At 44.9% G+C, this 15,024-nt stretch overlaps 1 protein-coding gene across 5 annotated transcripts in view; it reads left to right on the top strand.

Annotated features, from left to right (window-relative positions):
* The window catches only part of Wdr27 (WD repeat domain 27), a 97,012-nt gene that overhangs the window by 44,151 nt on the left and 37,837 nt on the right, over window positions 1–15,024 (top strand). For all 5 annotated transcript variants that reach the window (XM_037200403.1, XM_037200402.1, XM_037200405.1 and 2 more), the window contains 4 exons: window positions 2,392–2,513; window positions 3,892–4,025; window positions 7,044–7,141; window positions 7,812–7,933. In XM_037200403.1, the coding sequence (XP_037056298.1) occupies window positions 2,392–2,513; window positions 3,892–4,025; window positions 7,044–7,141; window positions 7,812–7,933 (476 nt within the window). The remainder of the gene's footprint in view (window positions 1–2,391; window positions 2,514–3,891; window positions 4,026–7,043; window positions 7,142–7,811; window positions 7,934–15,024) is intronic.

Here is a 15,024-nt window from a genome sequence, read left to right as displayed (position 1 = left end):
CTAATCTAAGGATACAGGATAGGTCATAGGTCATTAGGAGTCAGTTTAACCCCGTGGCCATTTATCACAACAATGATACTATGTTCTCCCCCAGAACCTATGACCTGTGTAGCCACGGATTGTTAGGCCTTCTATTGGTGCCAGGTATGGGTTTCGGTTTATGGCTGGGCCTTAAGTACAATCAGGAAGTAGTCTATCCCCATGACATCCATGCCACTGCTGCGCAAGTGGGCGTGTCTTGTCAGGCCCGTCATCACTGTAACTTTCCAGATTCATAGCCAGGTAAGATTTATGACTCCTTCTCCCTCGGCAGCGTACCTAGCACCTCCCAGTACTACGAGAGCTAGCCGGCATGGAAGAAACTTCAGGTGTATACCCAATTGATGTCTTTATATTCTGTGACTCAAGTATGTGGTATCTTTATCAGTAGGGGCTTATCATCAACTTCTGGATGGTAGCAATGGCCTAGAATGTTTGAGGGTCTGTGGGACCCCAGTGGCCAACAACTCCCAAAGTGGTAGCCACTCTGGACATTGGGCTTTTTGTTTGTCTATGGTATCTAGTATGGGCTTGTCACTTCCTTACAGAACAATTCCATTTAAATTCTTCTCCTGTGTGTATGTATACATTTTAAGATGCTGCTGCAATAGTAGGCTTCCATGTGTTTTTTCAAAAGCTCTATAGTATCATTTATTCCTCATATTCCCTCCTCTACGCTTCTTTCCCAACCCCACCCCTTTAACCTTCCTTTTCCATTACTGCCCTTTCTATCTTTACCTCTCTACATCACTTCATTCTATCTCTGCTCCCTTGAAAGCCCCATACCATGGTCCCTTACTAATTTCATGACCTCCATTGATATTCCCGATGAAACAATATATCGAAAGAGTCAGAGAGAGTATCTACAAATTAGAGAAAATGTGGAGCATTTGTCTTTCTGGGTCTGGGTTACCTCACTCAGGATGGTTGTTTCCATCCTTGTCTTTTACCTGTGGATTTCATAATCTCATTTTCTTAACAGATGAATAATATTCTATTGTATAGACACACTGAATTATCATTATACGTACATCAGTTGATGGACACCTAGGCTGTTATGAACATGGGTGAGCAGGTGTATATATTGTAGGATATAGAGTCCTTTTGGTACAGAATGCTATAGCTGGATCATGTGGTAGATTCATTTATAGCTTTTTGAGCAGCTTCCACACAGATTTCATGGTGCCCCACTTTGCATTCCTATGAGCAGTGATAAGTGTTCTTTGAGCGTTGGACAGAGCCTTCGTACTTTTGTGAAAAGTGCCGGAATTCGACACAAGAGGGCAGCAAAGTCATTTGACATAATTTTTCTGCTTGATGACTTTTTGCTGTTTTGGGGTCCAATTTCAGAGTGACATCCTACCTACAATTCTCTTCTGGCTTTCCATTTTTATTCTGGTGGTTTTCTGGCCATATGTTCTGGTGATACTGATTCACTGACTTTCAATTGCAGCATGCAGTTCCTGTGCTGAGACCAGCCTGGGTGGGAGGTTCCTGTTAGTTAGATTCTTGTCAAAGTTGTGGTTCCTTACTTTGCAGTTCTCACCACACAGCACTCTGGGGTGAAATGTGATGGTTCAGCAAGTCTTGGGTCACTGATACCCTGGTGCACGCCTGACAGTGTGCAGCCCCCAGCTCCCCTGTCTGCCGATTTCCACTAGTTTTCCCAGGGAAGAGCTGGTGATGTTTTCTCTAAGCCTCTGCTTCTGTGAATCCTCAGGCTCTTGGGTTTCTCAGAATACTCGTAGCTATGGTTTCAAGTTTGCTTTGTAGAGACTGTAAGGGCAAAGGTGGGGTTAGGAGACAGCATGCTCCGTACTAGAAAGAGACTGGAGTAGGGACTGCCTAACCGAAAGCGAGAGTGGGCACTGAATGGCCGTCTCATCTCCCCATGGGTTCCCTAGCCGGTGCTGTCCACAAGTGTGCCAGCACCTGTGTAGACCAGCAGCCATTGGCCAGAGCAAATGATGAGAGTATTTCCAAGCATCTTCAGTGAAGTCTTCTGTTTCTTCTCTTTAAAACCAAATGAAAAGGCTCTTTTAAATACTGGTAGAGCACCATAGGGTCCACAGATCTCTGTACTCTCTTTTAGAACATTGATTCTTATACTGTTGTGTTAGAACTCCCCCCAGCCTGGACACACAAAATCAGAACTTCATCTTTAAGAAACACGAGGTTTTAGAAAGGCCTCCTCTACAAGCCTCATCAATAGGCCTTTAGTGCAAGGTCATCGGACACTGGGCCTGGTCCGTCTGCCGCACAGCAAGAAACTGCCTCCATCATTCCTTGAGAAGAGGCAGTTCTGGTACTGGCAACCATTCTCCTCCGTTCTCCCTTTTCCTGAATACTTAGGTCATGATGGAGCGGTGAACACTGTCTGCTGGAGCCATGACAAGAAATGGCTGCTGTCTACAGGCCGGGACCAGACACTGAGGGTGTGGTCAGTTCACAGGACAGAACTCATGCTGCTTTTGGTAATGTGTACATGAGCACATATGTCATGGTGGGTAGTGATGGCAGATAAACTGCTTAGTTGAACTGTGGACAGTCACAGCTGTCTGCCTCTGTGTCAGGGAGCCCAGCAGTAGACAGAATGAGGAGCTGTTCCACTACAATAGAAACATCATGGTGGGACAGTTTCTTACATTCATTCACACATGAAATGCATGCATATATGACACATGGTAACACACTCTTGGTGTGTGATTTGTACATTGACAAACACACTTAATATACATTTACATTTGTTATGGTATGAAAATGGCAAAAATACCCATAGTAAAACATGGATAACTTTACATGTTAGTTCATCATTATATCATGGAGGTCATAATGATGGACAAGAGGATGTTATGTGAAGGAGTGAAATGACTTGCCTAAGCAAATGTATGTAAGGTTATTTGGAAAAAGAATGAGAAAAGAGAGACTGAACACACAAAAAAAATCTCACTACTAAGATGGGAAGAAGAAGGCACTAAGAAACCCTGCTTCTACTCATGAATTAAGACCTAACCCAGCAGTGGTGAGCATTTGGAAAAGTCAGACAGAGGCTGACTTTGGACATTTCGACTATAATATTTAAACTTAACAGCATGTGAAAGTTTGACCTTTTCCTAGTGACCCAAGGATGCAATGCTCTCTGATAATGCTGGGCTGCACATGCTCAGTTGGTCTCATGGCCCACATTCTACAGGGTCTGGATACTCAATTGTGCCTCCATGAGTGGCTAGGCATTGAGTGCGTTGTCAGCTGCCACAGTGAGATGTGCCACCCCACAACTCATCTCTGGAGAGGGCAGAAGGGCAGATGGGCTGGTTAGGGTCAGCACCCTATAGGGAGTTCTCAGCAGCCCCAGAGCTATCAGTGCTGGTCTCTGGGCTGGGCCTGCTTGGCCATGAGATACAAGTCAGGAGTAGACACCTAGAGCTGTGTTCCAAATCATGTTCTCAATTTCAATACCAGAATATCCTTGATAGTCAGTGTTTCATTTACCCTCGCTTTACAATTTTCTGAGCCAGCTGTGTGACAGAAGCCTGTTATCTCGAATTAAGGAGGCTGAGGCAGGATGATCCTACAAATGAGTTTGAGGTCAGTTTGGGTTACATAGTAAGATCCTGTCTTAAAATTCCCTTATCCCTGCGTTTTCAATTTTTTTCATCTTAGAGTTTGTAAACAGGCAGAATTGAAAAGGCTTATTACAGTAAGTTTGACAGTGATCAGCAAGCAAAATCAGCATTATGAGTTGACTGTGACAAGACCTATGTTCAGGATGAGGACAGGAAAATGAGGAGGGGTGTTGGGAGAGACCATGTGATAGTGTGTGGCAGTGTTCACAGCTGGTCTGCTTCACAGGGTCCAGAGTCCTTTCCCAAGCCAATAACATCTGCACAATTCTACTACATGGATACTTTCATACTGTTGTCTTCTGGCTCTGAATTTTGGCTGCTAAAGTACCACATTGACCTCTGTAAGGATGACATACGAAGGTAGGTGGCCTCCTTCATGCTTCTAGCCCTCCTGACCTGCCCCAAAGAGCTAGCCCCCTTTCTCACTCTGCCCCGCCTCTCCATTCTTAGAGACAGGCACTTTAAAATTTTAAATGATAAAAAATGGAAGTTTCAGTTATTAGCTTCTCAGTTCTCCTGCCTTCTTAGCACACATTCCTTTGTTTTTGAGATTTAACATCAATCCCTCTTTGCTCTTACCTTTTGTCCATTCACTTTTGCTCCTAACCATCTCTGCAAGAGCAGGAGTTGGGGCAGTCTTAAAGTGAAGTTCTGAGGGTGTGTCTGCCTCTGCCTCTGTATCCCCATTTTCTCTAACTGTTTTAAGAGAATAACCATGGGCAAATGGAAAGATGAATGTAAGGAGTGAGTGCTAAGTAGCTGCTATAATGTAGAAACATTGGGAAACTTAGTGCATAAACTTAGTGGCATTCACATTCTGTATTCAGTGCAACATTGATATGTTACTTAGAGGAATAGCTAATAATAATGAGAGGTTTTTCATATTTAAAGTAAAAATTATTGTAGAATAAATATGGTTCATACTAAAATGTCTGGCAGAATATTCATCACAGTGCTCACTTATGCAAAAGGAGACTTTGTTTCCTTCTGTACTTAGCACCTTATATAATACAGCATGTTTTACTTTGTTATCAGTGGAAAGTTGTTAAATGCAGAGGTAAAAATGCATCCTGATGAGTGATTTATAGGTGCCTGTTGGAATTCATCAGATTTCTTGGATGCCAGCCACCATAATTTTGCTTAACTTATTTGTCATTATAGACAGGACACATCATCTCATCATAGCAGGTAAAATGACCCAAGTTAGAATGAGGAGCTACTAATTGCCTGCTGTATACCTTGAACTCATATGGGAGGCTGCACTGCAGTGCTGGAACCATCTTGCATTTTTCAGGTCCAGTGTGGAATCTAACCCAACATTTCTTTTATCCCACTCACTCCAACCCACCCAGCACATCTTTTCCATCATCCACCACATCCCACTTTATCCTATCCTATCCTTCCCATCCCACCCCATCCCATCCTATCTCACCCCATCCATCCCACCCCACCCATCCCAACCCACCCAACCCATCGCATCCCATCCCATCCTACCATCCCATCCCATCCTACCCATCCCATCCTACCCATCCCATCCCATCCTACCCATCCCATCCCATCCTACCCATCCCATCATACCCATCCCATCCAACCATTCCCATCCCATCCCATCCCATCCCATCCCATCCCATCCCATCCCATCCCATCCCATCCCATCCCATCATACCCATCCCATCCCATCCCATCCCATCCCATCCCATCCCATCCCATCCATCATACCCATCCCATCCCATCCTATCCCATCCCATCCCATCCCATCCCATCCCATCCCATCCCATCCCATCCCATCCCATCCCATCCCATCCCATCATACCAATCCCATCCCACCCCATCCCATCCCATCCCATCCCATCCCATCCCATCCCATCCCATCCCATCCTACCCACCCCATCCCATCCCATTATATCCTACCCCATCTCATTCCATCCCACCCAATCCCACCCTGTTTCTACCCCAACTCATCCCATCTCTAAACAGAAAGCACTGCCTGCTGTGACTGGCAGCCCCTGTCAGGAACACCAGAAGTTAAAGTAGGGTGAAGTGGGTTCCAGCAAGGACTTCCAGTCATTGGTGAACTGCTCTGTGCCAAACATCTTTGTCTCTAAAGTCACCAGTGCTTATTTTTTCTGTGATCACCACTGTGGGCTCCAGTCTAGCCAGAATTTTGCAAATGGTGTGAATTGACTTTTTCTTTTTCTTTATTTTTGCTCGCCAGTATTTACTTGGTTGGGCAGACACAGGTTTAGAATAAGTAATTGAAGCTACAGCTGAGGTGGTGGCAGTGAAAAGTGGGGGACGGGCTTCTAAGGGGCATGCTTTTGATTCTGAAAGACGGTTGAGGGCAATGTCTATGTTTATGCCTGCTCAATTCTGTGTGACCTTCTTTCAGGTTTTCTTTTTTCTTCTACACACCTTTGCCTGGCCACCTTTCTGGAAAGTCTTCCCTAATCATATATATATATAATATATATATATTAGTTTTAACACATTTTTCCAGATAAAGTGACTTCGTTCTCAGCCATCCTTCTGTGTAACTTAAGCATCATGGCCATCTGTGTGACTGCTGTCCTTCTTTAAACATATATTCTCATGCCTCTCTCGAGACTCGACTGCACTCTGTTTCTGTCTCTGTATGGTCACCTCCCTTATGTCCCTTCAGGGCTGGGGCCTACCCCTGTTGCTCTGAGACCTGTTCCAGAGTTTCTCAGCCTCAGATGCAGTGTTCTTCCAGGCAACGCCCTCCACCACCTGTTAGAGAACACAGGTGTCCTTATCCTGGACAGTGCAGCATCTGCCCTGGGCCTGGCCTAGCTCTTCTGTGCCACCGGTCGGACTCTTTTGACATTCTCTTTGTCTTGTCCTGGCCAAGCTGTGCTTGGGCTGGGCTGAGATTACTTCCCGGGCTGGCCTACCAGTTATTTTCCCTTAGGAAATTATTTCCATGGTTAAGATCATGCATTTATTAAAGCAACACCCAAAGATCATGTTACCCTTCTGAAAGTAATAAGGACTAATATTTAGGATGAGAGATCAACATTGTGTAACTGGTTGAGTACCTATAAGGGAATATATAATTATTTTAGAATTAAGAGACAAACTTGCTTTCCCATAGTTAGGAATGAGTTATTTTGGGCTAGATAATATACTGTTATTTTCATGAGGCATTCCTAGAGAATAACACAACCCAGAATTTCTGATAGAAAACTGAATTAATTTCCCAAAGGAAGATTAAGGTGGCTTATTCACACATTCCCTTAGTATTAAAACGTATGCCTAAGCAGTAAGAACCCTTTGTTTTCACTTTTACGTTTTAAATGTAGAATGTTTAATTGTAGTCAGAAGTAAAAGCATTGGTCATCTCCCCCTTCTTTCCTCCAGGTATAAGCCAAAAAGCAGGTATAAGCCTATTTTTAGGCTCCCGTTGACCAGTGGGGCAGAAGTGACCACCCTGTCTGCAGTGAATGACTTTTATTCCCGTATCCTTCCTTCCAGTCTGTGGATGTGTCTTGCACTGAGCACTGCTTTCTGGAAAAGCCCCTTTTGGGCATTTGAGAAGTCCCAGGTGTCCTGCTGGGCACAAAGGACAGAGGAATGGTTCTTCTTGTGGAATGTGGGATCTTTTGTAGTAATTGAAAGTAGAGTAACTTTATCTTAATAGTAAGAAGCACCTCTAAGGAAGAACAGTCTGGGTTCTGACATAGCAGGGTGAGTTCACAGGACTTGTCTGTGTTTCCTGAGTGATGCACAGTCATCTAGTGAATGTTCTTGGTAAACTGTGACACCTGCTGTGGGCATCCTTGGAAAACTCAGCAGTTGCCATTTGACAGAACATGGTGTGGGTCCCCAACTTGTGCTGATGAGCGGCCACACAGGGCTGTGCTCTGTCCTTTCGTCTTTTCTCACACTGTGTCCTCCGGCTGCTGGTGGATGTCTCCACTGGGTCTTGTGCCATGCGCTGCTCCACTCACTGCTGCCTCTTCGAGGAGCCCCAGCTGGTGGAGTTGCCCTGAGTATTTTCTCTGGAACTCCAGAAATTCTTTACTAACTATGCATTTCTGAGTCATGTGAGGTCCCTGTTTTTTGGGGGGCAGAACTGTGGGCCCATAGGTGAGACTGCTGAGAAGACCCCTTGACTGACCCCTGCAGACATCGTACTCACCGCTGGCCGGGACCGGACCGTGGAAGTTTTTGACCTCAATGTTGGCCGCAGTGCTGCCGTGATAGCTGAAGTCCATTCGCGGCCTGCCCATCAGATTTGTCAAAATAAAGTAAGTTTGTAGATAGCAGAATATTATTTAAAGATCTGAGCTAAATGTGTTTAACAGTTACAAATATATTATGATGCAAATCTATAACTTCTGTCAGATCCAATATTAGCTTCTTCTGATCATCAAACTATGTTAAACTTTCTTCTTTTGCTACAGACATCTTAAAGATTTATTTACTTATTTACTTATTTACTTATTTACTTATTTATTTATTTATTTATTTATTTATTTATTTATTTATTTATTTGTATTTTTAAATTGTGTATGTGTGTGTGTGCCAGTATTCTTGGATGCCAGAGACATTGGATTGTCCTGGATCTGGAGTTAAAGGGGCGTATAGGCTGCCCAGTATGGGTGATTGGGACCAAACCAGGTTCTCTAGAAGAGCAGTGTGTGGGCCATATCTCTCGTCCCTGTAGATATCTTAGTAAGGCTGTGTGGGACTTCTTGTTCTCTGTCTTTGATTAGTTGCAGATCCATGTAAGTATCTGTGACTAGCAATGCATTCTCACTTAAGCTGGGGTAGGTCTGGATGTATGTGTGATGGTGGGAATGAACGGCAGTCACATTCATTGCAGGCTGTGACAGTCTCTGAATTCCAGATTTCCCTTGCACTACTGAATACAATTATCCTCTTTGACACACTGGATTTTAGAGATGTTCTCAGATGTATTGAAAGGTAGAGCTGATAGTTTAATGGACACATCCTCTCTTAGATAGGTTTCTATTGCTGTTATAAAATACCTTGATCAAAAGCAGCCTGGAGAGAAAAGCATTTATTTCAGCTTACAGTTTACAGTCACATCATGGAGGGAAGGCAGGGTAGGAGCTTAAGAGAGGAACCTGGAGGCAGACACTGATGCAGTGCTGCTTACTGGTCTGCTTTCCCTTGCTCAGCCTACTTTCTTATACAACATAGACAATCCTGTCTAGGGGTAGCACCACCCACTGTGGCTGGGCCTTCCCACACTAATCATTAATCAAGAAAATGCCCCACAGACTTGCCTGCAGGCCATCTGATGCAGGCATTTTTCAACTGAGGTTCCTCTTCCCAGACAACTCTAGTTTGTGGCAAGTTGATAAAACAATAAAACAACCAACTAGGACAGTCCCAAAGTGACTCATTACCTAAAAGCTGTCTAAGACTTACGAAAATAGCTGACTTTAAAAAGATCGGTGTATGTGTGTGATATACATGTACATGTTTGTGTGTGAGTGTGTACATGACCATGACACACACGTGGAGAGGATGAAAACTTTGAGTGGCAGTCCTTGCCTTCCGCCTTATGTGGCGCAGGGTCTCTCAGGTAGTCAAGCTTGCAGGGCAGGCGGCTTTACCCACTGACCCGTCCCCGGCTCCTGTGCAGGTTTGTTTGCTTTTTTTTTTTTTTTTTTAAACTGAAGGTGTGATTTTATTTTTGAGGCAGTCTCTTACTAAGTAGCTCAGGCTTGCCTGGAACTTGCAGTCTTTCAGTGCTGGGGTTGGGATACATCCCCGTGAGTTACTTTCAAAGGACCCCAGAGACCCCCCCATAACCCAGGCTGTTGTCATTGCTTTTGGCTCCCACCATAGCTAGATGGTGACTCACTGCTGGAGATGCTACACACTGTGACTGTAGGACATTGATAAATCGAGCTGGAACTGTTCTGGAAGCTGACTTCCCGCTGGCTATCAATTGTAGTAAGGTGCTCTGCAGGCCACCTCTCCAGCAGTGGACCCTGCATCTTACAATGCTCATCCCCTGGGTAAGATGTCCTCTCTGTGCAACAGTAACATGGCTGCTATGGGAGTGCCCACCTGCTTCCTGGGATTCAGGCCTGGTCCTATAAACCTGGTCACAAAGGTCCATGGCTCAGAATGTCAGAGGCCCTGGCGGAAGGGGCAACTATTGAGGTTATTTTCTTAAATGGACACATTGTTGAACTGCCTTCTAAGTATTTACGTTTGTACCCATAGATTAATGGTCTGAACCTTGGTCAGAGAGGCTTCTTTTGGCAATGGGTTGCAGTCAGTGCAGATTCAAGGTTGGTCGAAGTGCTGAGAATAAGAGACGGATGAGTGCTTAACCCTAAGTAGGACATCTACATCAGATCTTTCCCTTCCTGCCCAAAGACCCAGGGAACATTTTGGAAGAGGGAATAGAAAGAATGTAAGAGCTGAAGGATGGGAAGTTGTGCTGTGAAATGCTGTGTTCTAGACACGGCAGGGTCACTGCTCATAGCACCCGTGGCTACCTGAACACTATTCCAGCATGGATGGGAGAGGCACATGTAAGGCTCTACCCAGGGCGACTACTGGCAGTCAACAGATGCCTGAAGAGGGAGGATAATTTTTATGTGGAGTTATGGCTGCTGATAGGTTGCCCATGCTCCAAAGAATGGCCCCATAATGATGTACACATAGGCAGCATTATTTAGACTTAGTGGGATGTGAAAAAGTAGTAGACATGAAGGTAGAGGGGAAAGTGTTGAGAGAGATCTGGAGGAAGTAGGAGAGAGGATTTGGGTTGGATGTGTGTGCATGTATGAAAAGGGAATGAATACAAAACATTCTTAAAATGGATCTCTTTAAGAGCTTCTAGTTCTTAGTTGAGATAAAAATAAGTGCTAGCTGACTTCACATAAACGTTTTCAGTAGTTCATCTCTTCTGTGAGATTAGATTTCATTGTAATATTGTGTTTAAAGTGGTCTTTTCTCTCTTCTTAAACATTGCATCAAATAGCCGTGGGGTGAGAAGGCAGTTACATGTCTCTGTGATGAACTCTTAATTCAGTACCCATTCCTAGTATCTTGGTTAAATTTGTGAGTGTTTATATCATCTCCTCCACCTTAACATTGGTGTGTATGAGTGTAAAAATGTATTCATGCATGTTTGTGAATATGTGCATGTTTGTAATTGCTTATTAACTTAAAATATCTCTAAGTAGGTACTCTGATTGCTATTCTCCCTGTATACATAGGTACAAAGCAAGGTCCTTGTGCCTGAGGAAGTCCTACTCCCACCAGAAGAATGTGTAACCACAGACTCAATCTCCATCTGATTGTACATGTGGACACAGAGTAGAGAGAGTAGGGTGGTACCAGGAGCATGTTCATAGGAACAAAGAGCAGGAAGTGGAGATTGGTTGCTGTGGTAGTTTGAATGTAATCGGCCCCCCTAAGCTCACAGGGAATGGTGCTATTAGGAGGTGTGACCTTGTTGGAGGAACTGTGTTAGTGTGGGAGTGGACTTTGAGGTCTCCTTTGCTCAAGCTTCACTCAGTGTGACACTCAGACCACTTCCTGTAGCCTGTGGGTCAAGATGTGGGACTCTCAGTTCCTTCTCTAGCTCCATGTCTGCCTGCATGCCACCATGTCCTGCCATGGCAATAATGGACTAACCATCTGAAAATGTAAGCTACCCTCAATTAAATGTTTTTCCTTCATAAGAGTTAACCATGGTCATGGTGTCTCTTCACAGCAATAGAAACCCTAACTAAGACAGAAGTTGGTACCAGGGACTAAGGTATTGCTGTCATAGGCCTGACCATGCTTTTGTTTGAAGGAATATAGACCATGAGACCGTGGATTAGAAAATCAGTTGAATGCTCTAAGTGTGCTGCTTAATGGGCCAGACTAGTAGGAGAATGGAAGACAGAGGTACTAAGTGTGATTTGATGAACTCTGAGGGCCTGGCTCAAGAGGTTTCAGAGGGAAAGAATATTAATATGTGGCCCAGAGATCATTGTGATATTTTGGTGAAAATGTGGCTGCTTTTGGCCCTTGACCAAAGAATCTGCCTGTAGCCATAGGTTTTTTTCATGTCCTGCCCAGCCCTGTGGTCTCTCAGCCACTTATAAAATAATCATTTAGAGACTTAATATTAATTATCAACTGTATGGCTTATAGCAGGCTTCTTGCTAGCTAGCTCTTATAACTTAACCCATTTCTATTAATCTATAAGTTGCTACTTGGCTATGGCATTACCAGTCTGCTGGCATCTTGCTGCTCCTTTGGTGACAGCTAGCATCTCTCTTAACCTCTCCTTTCTTCTGTCCATATATCTGCTTGGATTTCCTGCCTGCCTCTAAGCTGCCTTGCCATAGGCCAATGCAGCTTATTTATCAACCAATCAGAGCAACACATATTTACAGCACACAGAAAGACATCCCACAGTATCTGCCTGAGACTAAAGTGAAGAGGTTTGGATTATTTCTAATTCCATTGGCAAAGGAAATCTCAAAACAGTCTAGCATAGGCTCTGTCATGTGGTTACTAGTGCTCATACTTATAAAGAGTTATAACAAAAAGGAGCAAGCTGAACAAGGAAAAATATAATATATACATTTTGAAGAGGAGAACCAGGAAATAGAATGGAGCTAAGTCCTATGTTCAAGGAGGTAAACAGATTAAGAAATGGAATAAAGGGGGTGGTGACCTCAGGGCAAGATATTACCCAGCTAAGTTTCCAACTTGTGAAAAGGAATGAAAGAAAAGCTTAGAGCCTGGTGTGGTGGGACACACCTTTAATCTCAGTCCTGGGAAAGCAGAGGCTGGAAGATCTCTGAGTTTGAGGCCAGCCTTGTCTACAGATCCAGTTTCAGGACAGCTAAGCTTAGGCAGTGAAGGAAACGATCAAAAGCAGAAATTTGGTGAAGATGTAATTGAAGGAGGGGGCTGTGTTCTAGCCCCAGTAATCAGCAGAACTTGGCAGCTTTGGCATGTGGTTTTGGAGTTAAGGATAGAAGTAAGGGGCTATGGAATTTGCCTTCATTTCTAAGGAAAGCTGCTAAGGCCCGGCATGTGTCAGGATTGTCCCTGAATGGAGGCCTGGAGAGGCCATTGCTGGAAGCTGTGAAATTGAAGCCTGGAATGCCTTGGAGAACCCATGATGTTAGAGATGCTAGAGTTGTGGGATACTTGCTGAGGAAAGCAGCTAATAGGGAGTGGAACCAGCCCAAGAGAAAGAAGTGTGTTGCAGTCAACAAAGCTGAAAGGAGATGGAGATCTGAAGAGCTCTTTGACATCAGACATGGAGATGCAGAGTTTGGAGTTTGCCCAGCTGGTTTTCAGTCTTGCTTTGGTCCAGCATTTCCTCACTATGCTCCTTTCCTTATGTTTTGGAATGGTAATTTTATAGCTTGGGCCATTATATGTTGGAAGTATGTGATCTGCTTTTTTATTTTTATTTTGTAGGGGATTACAGTTAAGAGATTGCATGAATCTCAGAAGAGACTTTGAACTTTGGGCTTTAAAATATTGTTGAGACTGTGATAGACTATGGGGACTTTTGAAGTTGGACTAAATGCATTTTGCATTATGATATTGTTACAGGCTTGTAGAGGTCAGGGAGTGGAATGTAGTAATTTGAATGTAATTGGCCACCATAAGTTCACAGGGAGTGGCACTGTTAAGTGTGGCCATGTGGAGTAGGTATGGCTTTGTTAGAGGAAGTGTGTCCCTGTGGGGGTGGGCTTTGAGGTCTCCTTTCCTCAAGTGTCAAGTCAATACTCAGTGTAACACTCAGGCCACCTCCTGTTGCATGTGGGTCAAGATGTAGGACTCTTAGCTCCTTCTCCAGCACCATGTCTGCCTGCACACCATCATGTCCTGCCATGATGATAATGGACTAAACATCTGAAAATGTAAGTCACCCCAATTAAATGTTTTTCCTTACATAGAAAAATAGAAATGGATTAATTTAAGGTGAAAGAGCTAGCTAGTAAGAAGCCTGCCATAGGCCATAAGTTTGTAATTAATATTAAACCTCTGAATGATGATTTTATAAGCACTGAAGGACTGCAGGTGAGAGAGATTTGTCCTGACCACAGGCCAGGCTGGACACGGGAAATCTTACAGCTATGTACTGTGGTCATGGTGTCTCTTCACAGCAATAGAAACCCCGACTGAGACAGTTGTCATGCTCTGTGATACTGTGACAAAGCAAATGGTGGAATGGATAGTAGATACTGACTGGGACAGAAACATCCCCTGGGTTGGTGGGTCCTGATCAAGACCTTGAGATTTACTCCAGGAATAGCCATAGCCATTGCAGAGTTGGAGTATGAGCAAGGCATACATCCAGGCATTGTGTGAACACGCGGTTTGCACCCGTTGTGGATTTCAGGACCATCTGTCAGAGCCCAGTGCAGGCATTAGACACCAGTGGCAAGGACGTTGGAGGCGCTAACGAAGGGGAGAGCACAGCGACTGAATTGCGCATCTCTCTCTCTCTGGGGTGGAGTCTGGGCTCACTGTTTGCACAGCGACTGAACTGCGCATCTCTCTCTGGGGTGGAGTCTGGACTCACTGTTTGCACAGCAACTGAACTGCGCATCTCTCTCTCTGGGGTGGAGTCTGGACTCACTGCACAGCGACTGAACTGTGCATCTCTCTCTCTGGGGTGGAGTCTGGACTCACTGTTTGCACAGCGAGCTGTCCCTTGGCGCAGAGCAGAGTTGTCATTGCTGAGTAGGACGGTGTGGGATTACTGGGCCTTGCTCGGGGCTGCACCTACTTGCACATGGTTGTCTCCTGGCCACTGCTTGCTCTCTGCTCTCTGTGTCAGGAAGGAAGAGAGGTGCAGGGGTGCTCATACACGCCGTGATGCCCGTGCTCCTGCTGACGGCTTACATGCTGTGCTGTGATATGAACAATCCTGCTACTGACTTCCCTCTGCCCACAATGACTAGTGCTTTTCACCCTGGCAGAAGCAGCTCATTCCTCCACCAACAGTGGAACCCAGTGTTTCATTTCCCACACATAGAATTAGGATCATTTTGATCTCCTGCTGTGCCAACTGGTCTGGCTCTTTTCCCACAGGTCCATCCTCCCCACCATGACCCCCAACTCTGCTTCCTCCAAGCTAAGAGGTCCAGCAGAAACTAAGTAGGCCCTTCCTCAAGTCCCCCAGGCCACACTCAGTCTGGGTGTACCTGGCTGCGTGGTGCTTACCCTTCCTTTAGCAGCTAAGCACTTTGTGTAGCCCCTCCTCAGGGGCTCTGCTCACAGGTCTGCCATGGTTCTTGTGACGGGGCTGAGATAGGAACAGCAGACTATGGGTGGTGCTCGGGTTAGGGAAAACTGTCAGCAACTCCTGTGCTCTGCGGGC

Source organism: Peromyscus leucopus, chromosome 8a (assembly GCF_004664715.2).
Source record: "Peromyscus leucopus breed LL Stock chromosome 8a, UCI_PerLeu_2.1, whole genome shotgun sequence".
NCBI classification, from domain to species: domain Eukaryota; kingdom Metazoa; phylum Chordata; class Mammalia; order Rodentia; family Cricetidae; genus Peromyscus; species Peromyscus leucopus.
This window is presented reverse-complemented; position numbering and strand designations above follow the sequence as displayed.